Below are 23,372 nucleotides of genomic sequence, written 5' to 3' on the forward strand. Positions count from 1 at the left end.
AATCAAAACCACAATCAGATATCACCACACACCTGTCGGAATGGTTATTATCACAAAGACAGGAAATAACAAGTGTTGATGAAGATGTGTAGGAAAAGAAACCCTTGTGCATTGTTGATGATGTAAATTGGGACAGCCAATATGGAAAACAGTGTGGAGGTTCCTCAAAAATTAAGAATAAAATTGCCATATGATCTAGGAATTTCACTGCTGGGTATTTTCCCAAAGAAAATGAAAGTACTGACTCAAAAAGATATCTGCACCTCCATTTCATTATAGCAGTATTTACAATAGCCAAGCCACAGAAACAACGTAAGGGTCCATCGGTGGATGAATGGATAAAGAAGATGTGAGATGTATATATATATATACACACATGTATACATATATATATATATATATATATATATATATATATATACACATACACAATGGAATATTATTCAGCATAAAAAAGAATGAAATTTTGCCATTTGCAACAACATAGATGGACCTTGAGGGTGTTAAGCTAAGTGAAATAAGTCATACAGAGAAAGACAAATACCATATACTCTCACGTATTTGTGGAATCTTAAAATAAATAAATAAATTAATTAATTAATTAATTTACAGAGAACAAGTTGGTAGTTTCCAGTTTCCATAGGAAGGGAGTTGGGGTGGGTGAAGTAGGTAAAGGGAGTCAAAAGGTATAAACTTTCATTTATAAAGCAAATTAGTCATGGGAGTATAATGTATAGCATGGTAACTATAAATAATACTGTATTGCATATTATAAATCTTCTAAGAGAGCAAATCTTACAGGTTCCCATCACAAGAAAAAAAAACTATGTATGGTGATAAATGTTAGATTTATTGTAGTGATTGTTTTTCAATATATACACACATTGATTCATTATATTGTATACCTGAAACTAATATAATGCTGTATGTTTATTGTACCTTAATAAAAAAAAAGGTGTATGAATGGATGTGTGTAGGTAAATGTCTGAAAGAAGTTTACTGAACAGTTAACCCTGGTCCACTCTGGAACTGGGATTGGAGGGTCAGGGTTTTTCACACGTTACTTTAAATACTTCAATAAATATTACAGGTGACAGATATTGTTAAGCATATAGGTTTTTGTTTACAATTAAAAAACCTAAGAATAGAAGATTAAATACATAAAAGTGTTACTATTTCCTCTAAAAAAAATAGTATTCCTGGTTCTAATCATTGCGCTATAGTTATCTAAGATTAACATCTTAATGTTTGGGGAAGCTGGCTACTTTTCCTCCAATTGTCCTATCCTCTCTGTCTCTCTCTCTCTCTCTCTCTCTCTCTCCCCCTCCCTCCCTCCTTCCCTCTCCTCTTTTTCTGGCACTCCAGTTGCACATATATGAGACTGCTTGAAGTTTTTCCATAAGTCCTCCTTATTTTTCATCTTATATAAATTCTACTGGCATATCTTAAAATTCATGGAGCTTTTCTCCAGTCATCTTCAATCACATGTTAAGTCCATCCCGTAATCTTTAATTTGGATATTATATTTTTCAGTTCTCTATATGTTTTAAAATATACATTTGATTCAGTTTTATAGTTCCCATTTCACTACTGAGATTTTCCCCTCCAGTTATTCATTATGATCTTATTTTCCTTTTCAGTCCTTGAACATCTTTATAATAGCTGCTTTAATTTCTCTGTCTGCTGATTCCAAGATCTGGTTGGTCTTGGGGTCAGTTTTTATTGACTTTTTCTCTTGATACTGGATCACATTTTTCTGTTTCTTTGCATGTTTAGTAACTTGTGTACTGGTCAATGTATGTAGTACATAATTGAGATAGTAAATTTTATTATCTTTCCCTGAGAGTGTTGATTTTTGTTCTAGCAAGTTGTTAACTTAGCTGAGCCTTCCAGCCACTGCCTTTCATACGTGCAGTTCAGGGATCAGCTAAGAATTTGGGTAGAGTTCATGTATAGATTTAGAGGGACTTCTGTGGCATCTTTCTTTCAGAGATTGTCCCTCTCACTTTCTAGCTATGCTGTTAGCCTCAAACTAGGTTTTCAGCTTCCTCAAATGAGTAAGATGTCAGATGTCTGTTTGAGTTCTAACCATACCACCATATGAACCGTGAAGTACAAGGAGGGGAAAAGCGATGTAAATATGAATCCTACCCAATACAGTTTCTTCTTTCAAAGATTGACTCCCCTTCAATTTCTGCTTGCTTGTAGTAACTCTATAGTGCTTTCAAATAGCTGTTTTCATAATTTTTCAGAGTATATAATTATCTGTAAAATGATCAGTCTAGTATACTCTATTCTATAATATACCATAAGTTGTATCATATTACCTTTTATTTTACATTATATGGCATAGGATTAAACAACAAAAAAAGGCTTCTACATTTTTTCATGAATGATGGCAATAGCTCATCAAAATTTCTAAAAATGTTGAGCATATTACTAATCTTATTTTTTATTCTTTTTCTTGTAGACAAGAGATGATTTCCTAGGTCAAGTGGATGTTCCTCTTTATCCATTACCGGTTGGTATAGATGATTTTAATTTTTATATTTATTCTTTTTTTCTAATAAATACTTACAGATACACGATATTACAATATAATAAATGTAAATATTTGATTTGTAAAATGTATACTTCTATAATTTCTTGACCATATTATTTTCTGAAAACTCATCTCAATTTTCCCTTTTAAGGATTTTTTTAATGTTTATTTATTTTGAGAGGCGAGGAAGGGGCAGAGAGAGGGAGAGAGAGAGAGAGAGAGAGGAGAACCCCATGACAGGCAGAGAGAGGTGATGATGATCTGAGCCAAAGTCATGAGTCGTACATTTAACCGACTGAGCCACCGAGGAGCTCCTAAGTTTTCCATTTTAATTTTATTTTCAAGACTCCCTTACATGAACCCCAATAAGAAATAGACAGCTGCTGAGGTTGGTTGACATCAGGAAATCATGTCTCAGGGAAATAAGTTTGGAAACATTCGGCTGAATGGAGAGAGCTTAGTCTCGCAGAAAGAAACTAAGATCATTTACGACAGTCTGGGCATGAAACTGAATGTGGACCAAGCATATAACAACAGAGGAAAACAGATTCAGAACACATTTCATAATAAAAAATTATTAAGCCAGTTTTCTGACATTGGAGGTTGAGAAAAAAAAAATAAACAGAAAGTAAAGATAGTACAGGTTGAATTTGGGACATCAAGGGGGTGTCTCAAGTAGAATAGGTAGGAGGAAAAGCCATTTTGTTTTGAAAAATGATAGATTTATTTTTGGCCATAATGAATTTCAACAGATAACAGGGGAAGTGGAAGGCCTAAAGTGGGCAGCTGACAGAAATACAAAAGTCAATTGTGTAGAGAAAGGCTGGAAGGAGTGAGAGTTCTCACATTCAGGTGACAGCAGAATCTCTGAGAACGATGGGCTGTCCAAGTAAGAGAGGTGAGAGCATTGAAAGCCAAACATTGACCCTTAGTCAGGGTGGGCCTATCAGAGAAGACAGACAAGGAGAAACAGGTGGGGGATAAAGGAAAATAATGTCATGAGAATTTAAGAGTTACAAGACTGAATGGGTAGTTAATGCAAAATGTAACAAAGAAATGAACAAAAGCAAAGGGCTGTTGAACTTGATAAAGACAAGTAAGGCTTCTTTACTGTATCAGTCTTTTGAGATATTTATTGGTTCTCTATAGTCTTTAGAGATCACAAGCTTTTAATAATATATTTAATCCAGTCTTGCTCTCCAGGCTGTTTTCTTTTTTGTTCTCCTAGGATGGCCTCTATGTTGTAACCACTTCTTCCCTCTATGTGCACCTGCTCAGCTTATTTGGTATTAAGGCGTGATCCCACTGCAATTCCTAGGGTTCAGGAAAGTGAAAGCACTAGCAAGGTGCCAGATATAACCAATGAATGAGCTAAACCTATATTTTTCTCACTTCTAACTTCAGCCAAGGCTTAGGTCATAGTTCATGAATATTTCCTTAAAAGTACATGTTTTTGGTGTTATAGATGTATCTTGAAAACTTACTGTTTTATTCTAGACAGAAAATCCAAGAATGGAGAGACCATATACGTTTAAGGATTTTGTTCTTCACCCAAGAAGGTCAGTAAATATAAAATAATAACATAATGTTTTTTAAAATATTATTATACCTTGTAGTAGCCTCTTTGCAGATTCAAAGCTTAAACCTTTGTAAATAAGCTACTTCTAAATGTTATTTTTAAAAGCTTTACTTTTTATTGCTGATTAAAAAGTAATATATGCACAGTATAAAAAATTCTGAAAATACAGAGAAGTGATCATATCCCTTTAGGAAAGACTTGTCCCCCTAATATTTATCAGACTAGAAAGTGGAAATTTGTCATTACTGTTTTATTATTTATTTTATATCTTAAAATATATATAATTTTGTCATACTATCCTTTTCAAAAGCACAAGCATTAATTAAGCCAAAAGCAATATCTAACTTGATATGCACAAAAACAATTTCAGAAAAACCTAACCACGTTTTGATACTTTAATAAAAACAGGTGTTTAAGAAAACTCAGATATTTAGAGAAAATAATTTGAGCAAAGACTAGAATTTAAAACCTGAATAGCATGTTCATAATTCCATTTTTGTAAACTGAGTTACTTGAGTTTTGTTAAAATTTTTGTTTAAGCTGTAAATAAAACTCCTTTACAAAAAAAAAAAAAAAAACTCCTTTTAATATTCTGTGCCACCTAGTTAAGTAAAATCTAGTGAGGATGTATTGATTTACTGTCAAAAAGGTCAAAGTCAAAATAAAGAAGTACATCTGCAAAAACAACAGTATTTGTCATGTTTTTTAAACTAGAAAATACATTAGAAAAATATACTATGGGAACTGAGTAAAATTTTTCATTAAAAAAATTTACTCTTTGTAATATAAATTATTAAAGCAAAATAAAAGGGACAGTACTCTCTGTTAATATTTATATTCTATAAGAGAAGTCACATATTTCACTTCTGTAGAAGTCTTGGAATATAAATCTCTTTTCTTTTTAAACTGATTGTGGCATCTGCATACCAATAATAAATAAATGTTTCTTCTCTTAATTGCCCTAGTAGCCTGCTTGTTACTTTTTCAAATGCTTTCTAGTGTCTTTCTCTTTAAAAAAAAAAAAAAAAAAAAAAAAAATATATATATATATATATATATATATGTATATAAAATAATTTATATCTTCTGTCTGTATGGACTATCACTGCAAGTGCAGAAAGAACTTGAAATCAAATAGGAAATGTACTACATTCTTACACTTTTTGAGCCCCATTAAGTCCAAACCCACAGGCTTAATGTCTAGTTTGAAAGACATGAAAATGTCACTATAGAGAAACTCTTGTATAAAACATTATTTGAGCAAATTTTCTGTATCCATCCATTATAGCAGCAAGTCAATGTTCACATTCCCCTAAAAAATGGAGACACAAGCCACATTAGTGGCCTTGGAAATAAACATCAGGGATTCTGTTGACCACTCAGGAAAGCTAGTTTCCAAACTCATGAGAGCTGTACAAAAGATTAAGGGAGGAGGCATTAAGTGGGGTGGGGAAGGGAGTACCTTTCAATAAAAGATAGAATAAAGATAAGACTTTCTTGTTAAGAAAGACAAAGAGTAATTGGTTACATAACTGATGTCTATAAAAATCACCAAAATATCTTTGCAGAAAACTAGGACAAGGAAGAACTTTTTAATTATATAGGATGTTGAAATTGGTGGGGACAAATAGACAGATTTAAAACTTTTAAAATATTAATACAATGGACAGCAACCTTTAGCTTGGACAACTCATTATGAAAAGACGTTATTCATATACATTATAAAATAAAATAGATAAATTAATGTGTGACAGACTCAAACAGCTGTCAAAGAAAGACAGTAGGTTTCAGACAGTTATCAGGCCTTGCTCTCCACTTTTCTATCATCCTGTAGAGTATGACTAGATAAGTATCCCCAAAGTATATCCCTGAGGCTGCCTTTCCCTGTCCGCCAAATTCTCTGGCTTCACAGAGTATACAAAATCTAAAGTTCTCTTGTTTCACGTGGACCTCATCATCTGGATCATCCCTTCCTCCTCTGTGTATCCTGTAAGCCAGCCAAACCCAACAACTACCCTTTCCTTCGGTGTACCCCAGGTTTCCCATCGTTTCCTCATTTTTTAGTCTTTTCTCCACTCTTATGCCTTTCCATTCACTGCCACGGATCAAAATCCTCCTCAATCTGTTAGCACCAATTCAGATGCAACTCCTTCACGTTCTCCCTGATCTTTTACTCAAACTTCCTTAGCATCTTATTTATTTCATAACAATATTTATTTATGTCTATTACTTTTTCTCCACCACCCACTCCTTTTCCTAGCTGTCTTTTGTAGTAGAGTTTGTCTTTGGGTCTCCTCTAGTAGCTAGTAGGTATTCGTTAAACTTTAGTTAAATGAGTGCTTTTCTTCTTAAGTGTTAAAGTTTTGCGAATAATTATTTTCTTTTCTACAGTCACAAATCAAGAGTTAAAGGTTATCTGAGATTAAAAATGACTTATTTACCTAAAACCAGTGGCTCAGAAGAAGATAATACAGAACAGACTGAAGAATTAGAGGTGAGATTTTATAAATACTTGGTTCAATGAAAAGAAAATATCTCATTTCTTATTTTACTATACCTTGAAGAAAAAATAACTTTATTCAATGAAGTTAATGTGTGCAATAAAAATTATATACCTGGGTATTTGTTTATTTTACCTAATCATTCATTAAACATTTCTTTCCTCTGAGGACATTTCTGTATAATGAATGGCCATTACTGAGGGCATTCTTAAAGGTTAGTGAAAAGGGAATATGATGTTTATAAATGAAAGTATTTATTGTAATTAAGTTATCAACTCTTTCTGTTTTTTCAGGGTTTTCTAAAACCATGTCATATTCTCCTCCATTAAAGTAAGAATATAATTTACTATTTGTAAGCTAAATATATAGAAATTTTAAGGAGACTACTGAGTAGGAACTCTTTTATGAAATATAATTCTTGTTACTTTTCCTCTCATAGTTGCAGTGAGGATGGGAGGACTCATAGGAAAGGAGGGGAATGGAGGGGGGAAGAATTCAAGTGATCTAATAAAAGGCCATATTTATTTGAGGCAAATAGAATTTAATAATTTTCGTGGATGACAGGATATGAAGAAGTCCAAGTCAACTATTTGGGTGGAGCTACATGCATCAAGGGTGAGTGAGGAAGAGGCAGAGAGCATGTATTTGGAATAGAATTGGATACGGAGTTAGTGACTGGAATCCTAGTCCCGAGCTCTGGTACTAGTGAGCCAAGTGACTGTGTGTCATTCAATATCTCTGAACCACAGTGTCTTCATTTGTACAATGACTGTTGTACCAGATGACCTCTAGGGTTTCTTCCAGCAGAAAAACTCATGATTTGAAAAAGGAACAAAAGAACCCTGTCTTGAATTTCCCACTGAAGCAACAACATTTACTGAAAGCACATAGTATATTGGCACCAATATGCTTTGGAGAGTTTGTTTGTTTGTTTGTTTGTTTGTTTGTTTGTTTGTTTGTTTTAGAGAACAAAAATACAAGCAGGGGAAGGGGAGAGAGAGAGGGAGAATCTTAAGTAGGCTGCACACTCAGCATGGAACCTGATGTGGGGCTCAGTCTTACAATTATGAGATCATGACCCTGAGATCATGACCCAAGCTGAAATCAAGAGTCAGATGCTTAACCGACTGAGCCACCCAAGCACCCTTAATTTGGAGAGTTTTCTTGCATGTGCCTTCCTCAACAGTCATGCCTCTTTGGCTGAGGGTCTGGTTAGGTCTCCAGAAGAACCATGAAGGTAAAGGACCTCCCAAGCACTGGACTCTACCTCAGATACCCACATACCTTGGGTCAGAAAGCTTGAGAACAAGCCATGCTTTTGCAAGAGAGCTTTCTGGGAATTTTTTATATGCACTAATAAGATTTTACTTTGTGGGGGAAAGCTGTAATAATAGAAGGAAAAAAATTATTTAAATCACAGAATATAGTTAACCCTTAGTTGGGCAATCAAAAAACTTGGTATCCTCTCTTAAGCCTATATTTGTTTATTTGATTACCTTTTCTTTTTTAGTTTTTCTCTAGCTTATTATATAAAAATCACTTTTTAAAAATTCTACGTATTTATTGGGTCGAAGTTTCTCTACCTGACGTTTTGGTGCGCAGGGTATCTGCATAATGAATACTGTTTGAAATGAAGGATGCCTGCTATAAAGAAAGAAAATTCTTAATTTAGTAACTTAAAAAAACTTAACAACATTTCATTATTTAGTAACCTGCTCCAAGTTTTGCCCACACACACGTATCATAGGTACCTTATTCACAGTTTAGTGTCTGTGGGTAGAGTTCTTTCACTTCATTTTGTGGCCTCAGGTCTCAATGTTTGAGTTCCCTCAGAATGCACCTTATAATTTCAGTAGATGTAAGCATGTAGGAGTTTATTTATGAAAGGCCTTAGGAATTCAAACACATGAGTCTATGCTTATTTATCTTCTGTGTAGCTAATGACCAGAGAAGTCTTGTCTTTGACATCTAGCTTGTGAATATATAAATTCTACCATTTAAAGAAAAACAATGGCATTTTCAAAAGAGTGGCTCACTCAGGCAATTTGTATTTCTTAGTATGTTAAAGTCTGGCTGTAATAGATTATTGTTTAACATTCGATTTTTGTACCTTTGCAACTTTAGACTTAGTTGTATGTATTTTACAAGATTAACATATAATGTGTGTTGTAGCTCTAAATGCTTTCTTTCTGACCTTCTTTGACTCCATTAAATTGTTGGCAATCACATACTAGCTTATCAGTAATTAAATAACATTGATACTTAGAAAATATTTCATGAAGAGTATTAGCTGATATATGTTTAATAGGGAGGCATTCTATACAAAAAAAATGAAAACTCAGTCTTTCTAAACAGTATTCAAATGTACAACTGCACTTTCTCAAACTTGAAACAAGTTTTTAAAAACTGGGCCTTCAATTAAATTAGCTTTTCCTGGGGCGCCTGGGTGGCTCAGTAGGTTAAGCGGCCGACTTCGGCTCAGGTCATGATCTCGCGGTCCGTGAGTTCGAGCCCCGCGTCGGACTCTGTGCTGACAGCTCAGAGCCTGGAGCCTGCTTCAGATTCTGTGTCTCCCTCTCTCTGGCCCTCCCCCGTTCATGCTCTGTCTCTCTCTGTCTCAAAAATAAATAAAACGTTAAAAAAAATTTTAAATTAGCTTTTCCCCTTCTCATTTACTTAGCATAAATTCGCTAAGTAGACCTTTAAAAGAGACATCTTTAAGAAGATTTTAAAGAAATAATCTTGGGGTGCCTGGGTGGCTTGGTTGGTTAAGCAACTGACTCTTGGTTTCCACTTAGGTCATGATCATGTAGTCTGTGGGATCAAGCCCTGTATTGGGCTCCTGCGCTGACAGCACGGAGTATGCTTGGGATTCTCTCTCTCCCTTTCTCTGCCCCTCGCCTGCTCGTTCTCTTTCTCCCTCTCTCTCTCTCTCAAAATAAGTAAACATTAAAAAAAAATAACCCTCTGTTACCATTTTCTGAGCTCTAAACGTGTTTACAATCCTTTACAGCAGAAGTGAGGACCCTTTTATTAATAAATTTCATTGATCTACAGAAAAATAATCAATGACCATATTTTTAAAAACAAACTTTTTTCAACAGAGCAAAATATAAAAATTCAACTCACATACTTTTAAAATCAAGACCAGAGAACTAAAATTTGATTTAATATATACAAGACTAATTTTTAGGAATGTAAATCCTATATTATGATCATTTAAAGGAATGGAAAGGGGAGAGAAAAGGAAGGTAAACATAGATGGAAAGAAAAAGAGGATAAAGAGAAAGAAGAGAATGGAGCAATAAAAATAAAGAAACAAAATTAAAGAAGAGGAAAAAAGGAAAACAATAGAAGAGGTAAAAAGGAAAAAATAAGAGTAAGAAAGAAAAGTAGTGAATTTTACTTCCCATCCAGATCTCTTTTTTTCCAGACAAATTCTTTGTCTTCCTTTCTCCGTACCCACCACCCCACCCTTGTTCACTTTCTGTCCTGCTCAGTCTAGAACCCTCCCATCAGACCAGCCAGAGACATCAGCCTTGCTGGAGAAACCCCTGTCCTTTTCTCCCTGATGCCAGAAAAGATTCCTTTCCTTCCCAGCTCTTCTCCCTGATCCTTTCTTGTCAGATTTTGCCTTCCAACATAAAAGAATTCTCTTCCACCTTCTAAGCTATCCGCTGGCCAGCAAATAGCTGTCCTTCAGGGCTAGATCCCCACCCAGTGCTTCGAAAGAAAGACAGTATATGTTAAGGAAATTATTTTTTTGCCTGTTACTCTGGTACCAATTATGTTTCTCAGTTTCCCATTTTTCTTTCCATTTTGATTTGGTAGTTTTTGTCATGTACAAATTGGGGGGTTTTGTAATCAAATCTGTCAACCTTCTTTTTCATACTTAAAAGCTTCCCCACTCTTAGATTATATTTTTTAAATCCCCCAGCTTTGTTGTAATACATGTTGTTTTTGCTTTCTAACATTTCAACATTGCTCAGTCTATAACATCCTGGTAGAAGGTAGCAACCCAGATAATTTTTTTCTTTTTTCACAAGTTTGAAATGTCATTATCATATCCTAAATTCCTATAAATTTGAGTCTCTTTCTGGGCTTTCTAATCCATTCTATTGAGCTGTCTGTCCATGTGTGTACCAATTATTGTGGTTTGTAATATATTTTATTCAGTAGGGTTAATATTCACTCCCTTTTTTTAAAAGCTGTATAGAGTTTGTAAGGTTTTGTTTTGTTTTTTTTTTAGTTTATTTATTTTGAGAGAGAGCACATGCATGCACGTGAGTGGGGTAAGGACAGAGAGAGAGAGAGAATCCTAAGCAGGCTCTATGCTGACGTGGGGCTCACTCTCACAAACCATGAGATCACCAAGAGTCAGAAGCTTAACCAACTGAGACACCCAGGCTCCCCCTTCTTTTTTCTTTAGAACTTTGGTGGTTATTCTTGCTTGTTTGTGTTTCTGTTTGAACTTGAGAATTGCCTTGTCCCATTATTTTTAAAAATCTGTAATGTAGTTTTAGCGGAATCTTGGCAACTTTATATATTAACTTGGGGAGAATTGATACCTTAGTGAGACTGAGTCTTCCTAACCAAGATCATATTATGTCTTTTCATTCATTCACTTCTTTCTTTATGTCTCTTTAGGAGAATTTTTAAGTTTTCTTTATTCATTTATTTCTGCCTTCCTAGCATTATTGGTATTTAGTAGGACCTTTCACTACTGCCTTTTCTGTTAGGAGTTTTCTTATGTAAAAACATGCCATTAACCCTTACTACCTTTCAAGTAATTCCTTACCCTAACCACCCTAGCTTAGGCTTCATGTATATTTGCCCCTCACTATATCAGAGGAAATTTCCAGTGTCTTCTTGTCTTTTAAATGAAACAAAGAAAACAAACAGAACTTGTATTTCTTTGGCTATTTTATGACCTGACCAAAATGCCTTTCCATGGTCCATAGGAGAAAGAGAAAAATCAGACCAGAGAATCGTAATGGCTTTTCAGTTGCTAGAAAGTTGACTGTAGCAATTATTTCTGCATCACTTGCCTTTCCCTGCTATGCCTATACATATTTGAGCTTCATTTAATGATTTTTTTTTCAGGTCTCCAGTAGTTGCTGATTTCCATTATAAACAAGGTGTTTTCACTGGAGGAAAGACAAAATTTGTGTCCTTCATTCATTTGCTTATAATTTAGAGAATAGCCTAAGATTACACTAGTTTAAATTATGTTTCTCAGTGCTTTCCATCATTATCTGTTTTTTTAGAAGTTCTGTTCTTCTCTCCTCTTAGGTATGTTTTAAAACTTTTTTGGAAAATGTTAAAAGTTTCAAGCGGAACTTAAATGTTATTATTTTGCTGGAAAAAAAAGTCTTCATTATCATAAAATATTTGTATTATGGTCTTAAAGGTAGACACTGTGCAAATTTTGTCCTTGCATAATTTCTGGAACTGGATATGCTAAATCTCTTTTTTAAATTTCCTCCAGCATAATTTATAAGGTGAAAAAGATCAAGAGCAAACTTAATTGTTACCACTCTGGTTTTCAGCCTGGCTGGGTTGTTTTGGACCAACCGGATGCTGCTTGCCATTTGCAGCAACAGCAAGAACCTTCTCCTCTACCTCCAGGATGGGAAGAGAGGCAGGATATTCTTGGAAGGACCTACTATGTAAACCATGAATCTAGAAGAACACAGTGGAAAAGACCAACCCCTCAGTATGTGCTGGTGACTTTCACATTCGTAATCTGAATACATTTTGACCACAGATTTTTATTTTGCAGTCATATCTCAAATGGATTAATAAAGTGTAGGGATCCATAAACTATAAAAATATGAGGATTTTTGTGGTTCAGGACTTTTAAAATGCCATCCTGTTTTTTTATTAAATGATTTTGTAATATTCAAAATTATTTGAGTCACAAATGCCACTCTTCTAATTGCTTCTTTATTTTAAATTACTTTGTAGCCACAAAGGATACATTTTTCTCTTTAGACTGGTTTAGAAAAATCTTGGAAATTTTTGTAGCTTGTTACTAAAGTATAATAAACTGTTAATTTCTACAGTACACTATTTTTAAATATAAATTACTGGGGCGCCTGGGTGGCGCAGTCGGTTAAGCGTCCGACTTCAGCCAGGTCACGATCTCGTGGTCCGTGAGTTCGAGCCCCGCGTCAGGCTCTGGGCTGATGGCTCGGAGCCTGGAGCCTGTTTCCGATTCTGTGTCTCCCTCTCTCTCTGCCCCTCCCCCGTTCATGCTCTGTCTCTCTCTGTCCCAAAAATAAATAAAAAACGTTGAAAAAAAATTTTAAAAATAAATATAAATTACTTTATAAAATATAGAGGACTGAATAACAAGGGTCTTTTGTTAAACACTCATTTGCCAGTCTGGTCAGTGTATACATAATTTCCAGTGCACACAGATCAAGGATAGAATGACCTTTGAGGTATTCTAATTGATGTCTCCTCAGTGACATTTTTCTTTTATTACCATCAGACCATATGTTATACATATACATTTACAAATGGCCCATTACTCACATTTATTATCAAATACCCTTCCACTTCTCCTCCCTTACAGTCTTACGAGGCTTTCTTTAGTCTTCTACTTTTTGACAGAGACTTAAAATTTTTATTTGTCCATTAACCTTCTAATTTTCGGCTTTGGTATTTTGAGTCTGATACAGTCCAAGCACTTTCATAGACAGTTTCTGTTCTCAGATCCTTCTAAAGCAAATCAGTGGTCATAGTTCTTCATGGTACAGAAGCATCTATCTCTGTAGAGATCTGTACAGATTGCAAATATGAAGGCACTATAGAATTCTACAAAATTGTCCTACTGCATACCTCAGCAGGCCTGACTTGAGCAGGATACATTTCTTTCACTACCATTGATGTCATTTTCAGTTAGCCTAAATCACATATTTAGGGGAAAAAAATCTGAAGCATTCCCTTAAGGTCATCTGTCAAAATTGAATTTTCTTCAGCAATAGTACAATAAGAACTGATCTTTTGACTATCCTGGGATTATATGGCACTAAATAAATTAATAATAATTTTGTTATTAAATATTTGTATAAAATTCTTGATCTGATGGTCTGGCTGTACTAAATTCAAATAGCTAGAATAATAAAACTAATTAATGGGATAATGGTGTTCAGTCTGATTTATATAACTTTCCTACACTCAGACATGCCTTTTCTATGATAATTTTTCAGACCATGCCTATTTCTGTAAATGATCAAAACCAGATACTATTTAATCTGTAATCTATTAAGTTTTTAATTATAGTGTTTCTTACATGATCTTTTATTTTGCCCTCCGCATTCTTGTATGGGTAACTCAACTCTTGGCTTAATATCGATTCTGGAAAATATTACCAACTGATTCATGAAGATGTATAAGTAACTCTTAAAGCCTCTTTTTTATTATCTCTCTAGAGCTATTTTAGATTTTACTCATATAAATAACATGGCAAAATAATAATGTAATGAAATTATTTATGAAGCTCTCAGATATATTTATTCAACAAATATTTTTGAATGCCCTTCCATGTCAAACAGTATTGTATAGACATGGTGATAAAGTAAAATATCAAAGTCAGACATGTTACACATTTGCACAAAGCCTTAATTCCATAAGGTACTCTGAAGATACCAATGTGCCCATGACCTAGTCTGTGCATGTTGAAATAGCCTTTGACCCAAATAGTGAATTCTGATATAAGGTATTTTTTTTTTAATGGTCACAGCATCTGTGACTATCATCTTAACTGTCTTCAGACATGGATAATGGCTTGTATATCTCTAATACAGGGACAGCCTAACGGATGCTGAGAATGGTAATATTCAACTGCAAGCACAACGTGCATTTACCACAAGGCGGCAAATATCTGAGGAGACAGAAAGTGTTGATAATCGAGACTCTTCCGAGGTAGAAGTGATTTTCTTGTTCTTATCGATAGACACATGTTAAAGCAATAGATCAAAGTATGTGTGGATTAAGATGATTCTGTTTATTTTAGAACTGGGAAATTATAAGAGAAGATGAAGCCACCATGGATAGCAATCGGGCCTTCCCATCACCTCCGGCATCAAATAACTTGGATGTTCAAACTCATCTTGCAGAAGAATTGAATGCCAGACTCACTATGTGTAGAAATTCAGCCACCGGACAGCCAGTATCCAGCTCAGTAAGATGCTCTTAGATTTTGTTGTAGCTTCAGGATTTTATAAAATACGTGTTATTCAGTTCAGTATCTAACATTTACGTGAAATTTTGTGTTTTATCCCTGGTTTTATTGAGACATAAATGACAGACGACATTTTATTGGTTTAAGGTATGCAACATAATGATTTGATATACATATATATTATAGCTAAATTATTACCACACTAAATCTAGGTAGCATCCATCACCTCACATAGCTACAAATTGTTTTTCTTGTGATAAGAAAAAAATGTTGTCTTAAATGGCATGTAATAACGTGTTAGGGACTTTCGGACTTTATAGTATGCTCATGTTTCAAATATCTCCACTAATAGTATGGAGCAGAGTCATGGATAATCCAAATAGTCATTGGAGTCTAAATGTCCATTACATAAACTAGTCCCTTCCTGCCAGAGACTCCCAGGAACACACTTGTAATTAACAGTTTGGGTATATTACTCATTTCAGCAAGGAGAACACACACCATGAGTGTCCCCATAAGAGAACATTAGAAAAGACTTGAAGGATTTGGGTTCATGTTAGGTGATTTTGAGGAGGGCTTAAGGAAGCAAGACTTTGCTCTGCATTGAATGCTGTCAGGAAGCAGGAGTGATTCTGTGATTGGGTATCTCACATCTTATGTATAGTGAGGCTAAAGCTATAATTAGTAAAAAGCAGCGGTCTCTCATATTTGTCAGAGAGAGAGAGAGATTTGGTATTTTGTGGCTTGGACAGTGTTCACATTTTGTCTGTGTCCAGGCATGATGACAAAGTGGTCTTGATTTTGTCTTGACCCTACTGATGAGTGACAGGCCAAGTCCTGCATGTCAGGGACTACTTTTCTTCTTCTCAATTATACCACATCTATCACTGGCACACATGTTTGACTAAGAGCCAAGGTACTTTGACTAAACAGGGGGATAGATGGCATTCTCTCTCCAGCAACCACTATCAAAATTGCTGAAATGGAGTTCAGATGCACGTATTCCAACAGGTACCGCCATGATGAGATCTATGTGTCCAGTTCTCTCAGGTGCATCATCAAAGGAGACCTTTCAGTGGAAGAAAGAGATTATTCTCTGAGGATCTATGGTCATTTCCAGTTGGCAGTCCCCCACGCTTCATTCAATCAGTAAATATTTATTGAGGGCTACTATATGCAAGGCACTGTATGCTGGTTAAAGTATTGGCACACAGCTAGGCCTGTTGGTTTAAGTATTGCCTGTGGCTGCTTTCACATTACACTGACAGAACTGAGGAGTTGTAACCGAGACTGTATGGTCCACAAAAAAAGATTAACTATCTGGATCATACCAGAAAAAGTTTGCTGACTTCCACGTTTGCACCTTCTTCAAGAAGCTTCAGGGTAGATAGTTTTGTATAAATACCTATGTGAATATCCAAGAGCAGATCTACCTTTCTGCTCCCTTTCCCTCCTCTCTTCTACCTGACTATTCTCTCTTCCGCTCATTTCGTTTTATTTTTTCATCAGGGGAGTGGGAACAGTCAAGACATAAAAGATATTGATTTGCTGGTGATAGATCACAGAAGCTCCTATTCCCTTTCCTCCTGTTATTTTGTTTGTTTACAAAAGTAACACATGGCATTCATGCAATGAAATACTATGCAGCCATGAAAAGAATGAAGTGGCTTTGAATGTACATGTTGTACGGAACAATCCCTAAGATGTATTGGTCAGTGAAAAACAGGAAGGTACAGAGCAGTGTGTTTGATACTCTACCATTTCTGTAAATTTTCTACTTGACAAAATAAATAGGTGTATCATATTTCCTGAAGATTAAACAGGAAACTGCTAACATTGCTCATCTCTGAAGAGAGGAACAGAATGAGCAGGACACATGTTTTGTGTACCTTTTTAATTTCATGCCATGTGCATATTAATTTAAAAAATAATTTATTATTTTAAATAATTTACTACCTGGGTGGCTCAGTAAAATGTCCAACTTTGGCTCAGGTCATAATCTCCTGATTCATGGGTTCAAGCCCCGCATCAGACTCTATGCTGACAGTTCAGAGCCTGGAGCCTGCCTCAGATTCTGTGTCTCCCTCTCTCTCTGCCCCTCCCCCCCCCAAAATAAATAAACATTTAAACAATTAAAAAATAATCATAATTTATTATTTTAAAGTATTCTGTGGCCACAGTTAAAAATTCAAACAGTATTGAAGTATATAAAATTAAAATTCAACCTTCCATCTCACCTCTAGCATATGCTCCCTCAATCACTATTAATGGTTTGGCATATAGTGTGCTAAACATTTTCTATATATTTATAAACATATATGCACACACATATATTTGTATATCATTTTTTTAACCTGAGATTATTATAGACATTGGACCATTTCAGTACATGTAGATGTACTCCTTTTAAAACTAACAAAGATGTGGGGCACCTGGGTGGCTCAATCGGTTAAGCAGCTGACTCTTGAATTTCAGCTCAGGTCATGATCTCATGGTTTGTGAGTTCAAGCCCTGCATCAAGATCTGCACTCACAGTATGGAGCCTGCTTGGGATTCTGTCTCCTCCTCTCTCTCTGCTCCTCCCCTGCTCTCTCTCTCTCAAAAAAAATTTATATATGTTTAAAAATTTAAAACTAATAGAATTATCAAACATCATCCCATTGTGCAAGTAACCTTTAATATACTTCACCAGTCTCCTATTGATAGGCTTTAGGTTATTTACAATTCTGTGTTATTGTGAACACTACTACAGTGGATATTTTGACTTAATTTATATGTCTATTATAATTTTTTTTATTATTTAATAATATCAAACAATTCAGATAGTGACAACAGCAGGCATATAAGAGCACAGGGAAAAAAAGAGTAAGGGATTTCTGGGAAGCAGGTAATCTAGAATGTCCAGAAGGTGGGTGTTGAGGTGGGAAGTGCTGACACTCTCAGGAACAGCTAGGTCAGGAAGCTGTGTTCTGTGCTATGGATTTCACCCTAATGACCATGAGAAGTCACTGAAGGGCTCTGAGCTAGAGAAGGATGTGACCCGATCTGCCCTGTAGAAGGCTCTCTGGCTACAGCACACAGTATGGAGGGCACATTTAGGGAAATAAGACTGGAAGCAGGGAAGTCTGTTAGGATGTTGCTGCAGTAATAGTCAAGGCGACAAATGATGAAAACTTGAAATAAAAAAAAAATACTTAAGCTAAAAGTGCAAGGAGAATATATTTGGGAGCTAGTAAAGAAACAGAACAAATTAAGATCTGGTGACTGACCTGGCTGTAAGGGACCAGAGGGGAGTCAGCTGACTGACTGACATCTGCCATGAGCTGGACTCAAGTGCTACCCCCGAAACAAGGAATACCCACCAAGGAACAGGTTTCAGTGGGTGTGGACAGGGGAAAACCGAATCCAGTTTGGGGCACAGTGAGGGGTATCTGTTAGGCATTCAAGAGAATGTGTCCAGGAGGCAGTTTAGGACCGAGGGCAGAAGAGGGAGCCGGAAGGTGGAAGGTATTGGCACATGGGTGGTATCGAGTGCTGAGTGCTTTCACACAGAGTCTCTACGGTCACTCTTCCTTCTGCCCCCTCATGCCCACCCCCACACTTTATCTGCCATTCAGAGACAAATCACAAACCTAAAGCTATTGTCACTCCTTCTTCTTTTTTATAAGAATCATTCCAGCAGAAGAGGCAGCTTACAAGCCTATACTTTTGAGGAGCAGCCTACACTTCCTGTGGTGAGTTTTATCCTCTCCCCTCATTGTCAATAAAAATAAGAAACTCAAGAACTTTTTTTTTTTTTTTTTTGGACATTGAATATGAACATTTGACTGCCTAGTAATGAACCAATCCAGCACAGAATCTAGGTTCTTGGAGATAAGGTTCAGGGGAGGGGAACTGGGGGAGGTAGACCTTTTAGAGACAAAACGGGAGAACTCTGTCTCCCACAGTAAGAAAGCAAAGTGTCCGCACTGGTGACCATGGGTGATATCCAGGCTGTGGCGCTGTGCTGGCTGGAGGTGGTCTGCAGGCAGCATTCAATTCGAGATTGTGGTGTCCAGCTGCCGCTACTCTGTGCACTGGCCCCTGCCACCCAGCAGTGGTGTCTTCCCCATACATGAAGCATCACATTGGGGCTCAGTCACGTGGACAGGTCTGCACTGGTATCGGCAAGCTCCGTGGCCAGGTTGGGTGGAGTTCATCAGCCCTTTGCTCTCCTTTCCCTTCACACTCATGTCCACATCTACTGAGGCCCCTGCCTCCTTCTCAGTAGGGTTCCCAGCCATGGCCTTGACCCAGGCTCAGACCTTAACAGCCTCATGCCTTGAACGTTGACTGCCCTTTGGCCTCCCCACCCCATCCCTTTCCTGACTCAACTCTCAATACTTTTGAGTTTATCTCCCCTTTACACAGCCCCTGCTTGTGTTTGAAACCAAATGAAATGCCCAGGCTCCCAGCCCCCTCAGCCTACCCTCCTCCTCATCCACCGACAGGAACCTCCTGCTGCCTTCACCCCGTCCCTGCTTTTTCTTCAAAACAGGCGGCCCCCTTTCCTGATCCTCTTCCTCCTCTGTGTCTTATGCATTCCATTTCCCCACTTAGAATGTCTCCTCACCTTTTTTCACCATTTGTAATTTTGAATGGCAGTCTACACATTAATTTTGAAAAGTGAGGATTGTTTTTGCTTTTATGGAAATTCCAGCATAGGGTTGCAGAGGCTCAAATTTCCTTGACCCAAGAGTGGTTCATCCATCTAAAAAGGTGGCCCTGCACGAATAGAGAGACACAATCCTGTGCTGAGGAAGGGTGGCGGGGGTGGGGGGTGGGGGGGCGCATACCTGTGCAATTGGCCCAGTCAGTGGCCACTCTCTCTACAAGAGAGTGGATGCCACAGAAAGACTGACCTCACCAGCCTCACTCTCACTATAGCCATTTGCCTGGCTTCCTCCATTAGACTGGAGCCTGCTTAAGCGGAGATCCATGGTATTTCTCTCTCTGTGCTTTGTAATGTCCTCATACAAGGGAAATGTTGCATTTCTAATTGACTGACAGGCATTCATCCTAGAAACAATTTTAGTGCATCAAATGAGCGACAGAATCTAGAGGTGATTTATATTCTTCTGTACTTACATGTAGTTCTGTTTTTATTTGTACTAGAAAAGCAATTTCCATACCTTTTTCTTCTCAATATATTGATAAGGTTTTTTAACAGTTTTCTTGAGGTATAATCTGCATACCATAAAATCCCCTCACTTTTAAGTGTGCAAATGAAGGAATTTTAGTAAAGTTTTACAGTTGTATGAACATCACCACTATCAAGTTTAAGAACCCTTCATCACCCCAAAAAGTTCCCTCAGTCCCAGCACCCGCTCCCAGCCCAGGTAACCACTCATCTGCTTTCTGTAGCTACACTTTTGCCTTTTCTAGAAATTTCGTATAAGTGGAATCATACAGTATTGTAGTTTGATGTCTGGCCTCTTTCACTTAACATGATGTTCCTGAGATTTAAACATGCTGTGGTTGAATATCTCAGTAGTTCATGATATTCTATTGTGTACATGTATCTAATACATTTCATTTACCTACCCACCACTATTGGACCTTTATAAAACTGGGCAACTTTAAATTCCATTATTTTGTAGACTTAACAGCTCATCATAACTATGAGCAACGTATATCTAGCTCCCGTGTGTCTGGGGAGAGTGTATCTGGTGAACAGACCAATGATGGTAGTTTTTATGTATAAGACACATTGGGAAACCAGGCCAAACCTTGACGAATCCAAAAAGGAAGACCAAATTTGGACTATTTTAAGTAAATCTGGAAATAATCAGATCTCTTTGTTCATTAGTAATAAACTTGCAAGTAGCCACTCCCCAGCCACTCCCCAGTGTACTCCCTAGTGGAGTACTAGCCACTCCCCAGTAATTTAAAACTCACTTTATTTTAAAGAGAGATAGCAGTGAGAAAAGGATGTGGTCCTTTTAAAAGAATTGCTTTTTAATTAATATTCAGTTTTCCTATTCTTCTTCACTTTAGCTTTTGCCTACTTCATCTGGATTACCACCAGGTTGGGAAGAAAAACAAGATGAAAGAGGAAGATCATATTACGTAGATCACAATTCCAGAACTACTACCTGGACAAAGCCCACTGCACAGGTACCCTGCAATCTATCTGTTAACTTGCCTTCTTACATAATTTAAGCCATCACATTCCTATAGAAGCTGTTACATCACTTTGTAGTATATACTGGATGCTGCTAGCATCTTCTAATTGTTTGCCGGCATTGGCTACCATTTCCTACAGAGCTCCAGTATACGTGGTTACCACTGGTTACCATGTAAAACAAGTCCAACTGGGAATAAAAGGGCAGATTGATGATCAAAATTATTTGGGTTGATTGGGTCATTTTGTTATTCGAATGCTTAAAGACCATTATTTTGCTAAAAGATAATCTTAGTGATGATTAGGACCCGTTTAAGAAATTTGTGACGATGACACTTTGTCCTGCCAACAGTAAATGCCTTTGGTGATATTTCCTTGTAAGTGTTTAGAAAAAAGTTTATTTTATCTTTTTTTAAAGTTTATTTTATCTTATCACCATTTCTCTTACTGAGAAATTTTTTAACACTGAAAAGTACAGAGAATAAACGGGCAAACACCCATCTTCTTAACACCCAGAATTTACCAGCATTAACAAATTACCATATTTATTTCTAGACATTTTAATTCTTAAAATAAAATCTTACAGATAAAAAACTAAATTCATTTTAGCCAAACACTTGGTCCCACTACCCAGAGGGAACACCATATTAAGTCTGTTGGGTATTCTTCCAGTATTTATTTATTTATTTACTTATTTATTTATTTATTTATTTAGGCTTAAACAAACAGAAATTTCTTTCTCGTAGTTCTGGAGGCTGGGAGGCTGGGAGGCTGGGAGGCTGAGCTGAGAGTGCAGCATGATGGGTCCTGGTGAGGGCCCACCTCTGGGCTGCAGACTTCCATCTTCTTGCCTTGTCCTCACACAGTTCTTCCAGTCTCTTCCACACACTTACATAGAGAACTAATCAGTGCAAAGTAGTGCTTATGTTCCTGTGTTTCAAATTTTGCCAAGATGTCCTATGACATAACTCTAAATCTTTTTTTTGTGCAACATTATTTTAAAATCCTATCCCTGCTGTTTTACATATCGATCCAGTGTGTTTAACAACTGCCTAATATTTCATCATATGAATATGTTACTTTTCCGTTATCCATTTCTACAGTGGATATTTGCCATTCATTTTGTGTGCCCAGCATTCAAAGCCACTTCTACATATGGGGAATCCCCCACTTTGTGCGTTTTTTGGGCAAGCGGAGACAACCTCCTCTAACTGGCACCATGGCTTCCCTTGCAGTTGGGTCACATCCCTCTGACCTAGCTTCCTCAGTACAGACTTGGACTGTGACCACCATCTTACTGCTCAAGAATTAGCTGAGAAATTATAAAAGTTATTTTAAAAACAAAGTTTGACAAAACATTTTAGGAGAAAAGTGAGTCTGTAGTGTTTAGATCTATGTTTGCAGGTTGTTCCCTTTTAACCACAGCTATTTGTGTGTTCTCTGGAAAACATGACAACATGACTTAATTAATGTGCTAGGCCGCCGTGGAGACAGGTCAGCTGCAGCCCGGCCAGGGTGCCACACGCCCTCAACCACAGGTCCTCCCGAGTGATTCAGCACAGCAGGTGACCCAGCCAGCTGAAATGGAGCAAGGATTCCTTCCTAAAGGCTGGGAAGTCCGGCATGCACCAAATGGGAGGCCTTTCTTTATCGACCACAACACGAAAACCACTACCTGGGTAACTTTAATACTCTCCAGTTTGAATTTAGAACAACAGTCTTAACTCTTATGTACAGTTCTCCATAACCTTTAGGGTACATTAATATAACCTACATTTCCTACTGTTCATTTTAAGATATGCTGAATTCTTAACAGTATTATTTCTTCTCAAGATATATTTATGCCCATTTTTAATATTTTTAGGGATTGTCATGGAAACACACTTCCTGTTTTGTTTTTAATTCACTAGACATTAAACCTTAGGAAGATATTTAGTAATAATCCTTTACCTTTATATGTTGCTTTGTAGTTCCAAAGTACTTTTGAACCCATATCTCATTTAATTCCTTGGGGAATTAAATTTCTCCCCAAGAAAACCTTGGGGAGGCTAGGTAGAATAGTAGTTTTATTTGAAGATAAGCCTTAAAGTTTTATTGCAGTTGGTTCACCACTAATAGAAAACTTACGGAAAATCAGGAACAGATGACTAGATTTTGGTTAATTTACTTAAAAGACCCAAGTACCTTAATGAAACTAAAATATTTTAATAAATTATGTAATAAAATCATATTAAAACAATAATGTATATAAATTAACCCAAACAAATTGAATTTTGTTCTTTTTTCAGCAATTTGAATTGACTTTAATAACCTTTTTGAGCTTACCTTCCTAGCTTGAAAAAAATATTAATAAATTAACACTGACAGGTGCCAAAAAGCATGCTCAGGGCCTCAGA

General features: G+C 36.5%; 1 protein-coding gene across 5 annotated transcripts in view; it reads left to right on the forward strand.

Annotated features, from left to right (window-relative positions):
- The window catches only part of NEDD4 (NEDD4 E3 ubiquitin protein ligase), a 133,588-nt gene that overhangs the window by 91,537 nt on the left and 18,679 nt on the right, over positions 1–23,372 (forward strand). For all 5 annotated transcript variants that reach the window (XM_060618453.3, XM_060618454.3, XM_060618455.3 and 2 more), the window contains 9 exons: positions 2,471–2,521; positions 4,040–4,101; positions 6,513–6,615; positions 12,172–12,338; positions 14,437–14,554; positions 14,646–14,813; positions 18,482–18,547; positions 20,850–20,969; positions 22,455–22,655. In XM_060618453.3, the coding sequence (XP_060474436.2) occupies positions 2,471–2,521; positions 4,040–4,101; positions 6,513–6,615; positions 12,172–12,338; positions 14,437–14,554; positions 14,646–14,813; positions 18,482–18,547; positions 20,850–20,969; positions 22,455–22,655 (1,056 nt within the window). The remainder of the gene's footprint in view (positions 1–2,470; positions 2,522–4,039; positions 4,102–6,512; positions 6,616–12,171; positions 12,339–14,436; positions 14,555–14,645; positions 14,814–18,481; positions 18,548–20,849; positions 20,970–22,454; positions 22,656–23,372) is intronic.

Source organism: Panthera onca, chromosome B3 (assembly GCF_046562875.1).
Source record: "Panthera onca isolate mPanOnc1 chromosome B3, mPanOnc1 haplotype 2, whole genome shotgun sequence".
Lineage (NCBI taxonomy): Eukaryota > Metazoa > Chordata > Mammalia > Carnivora > Felidae > Panthera > Panthera onca.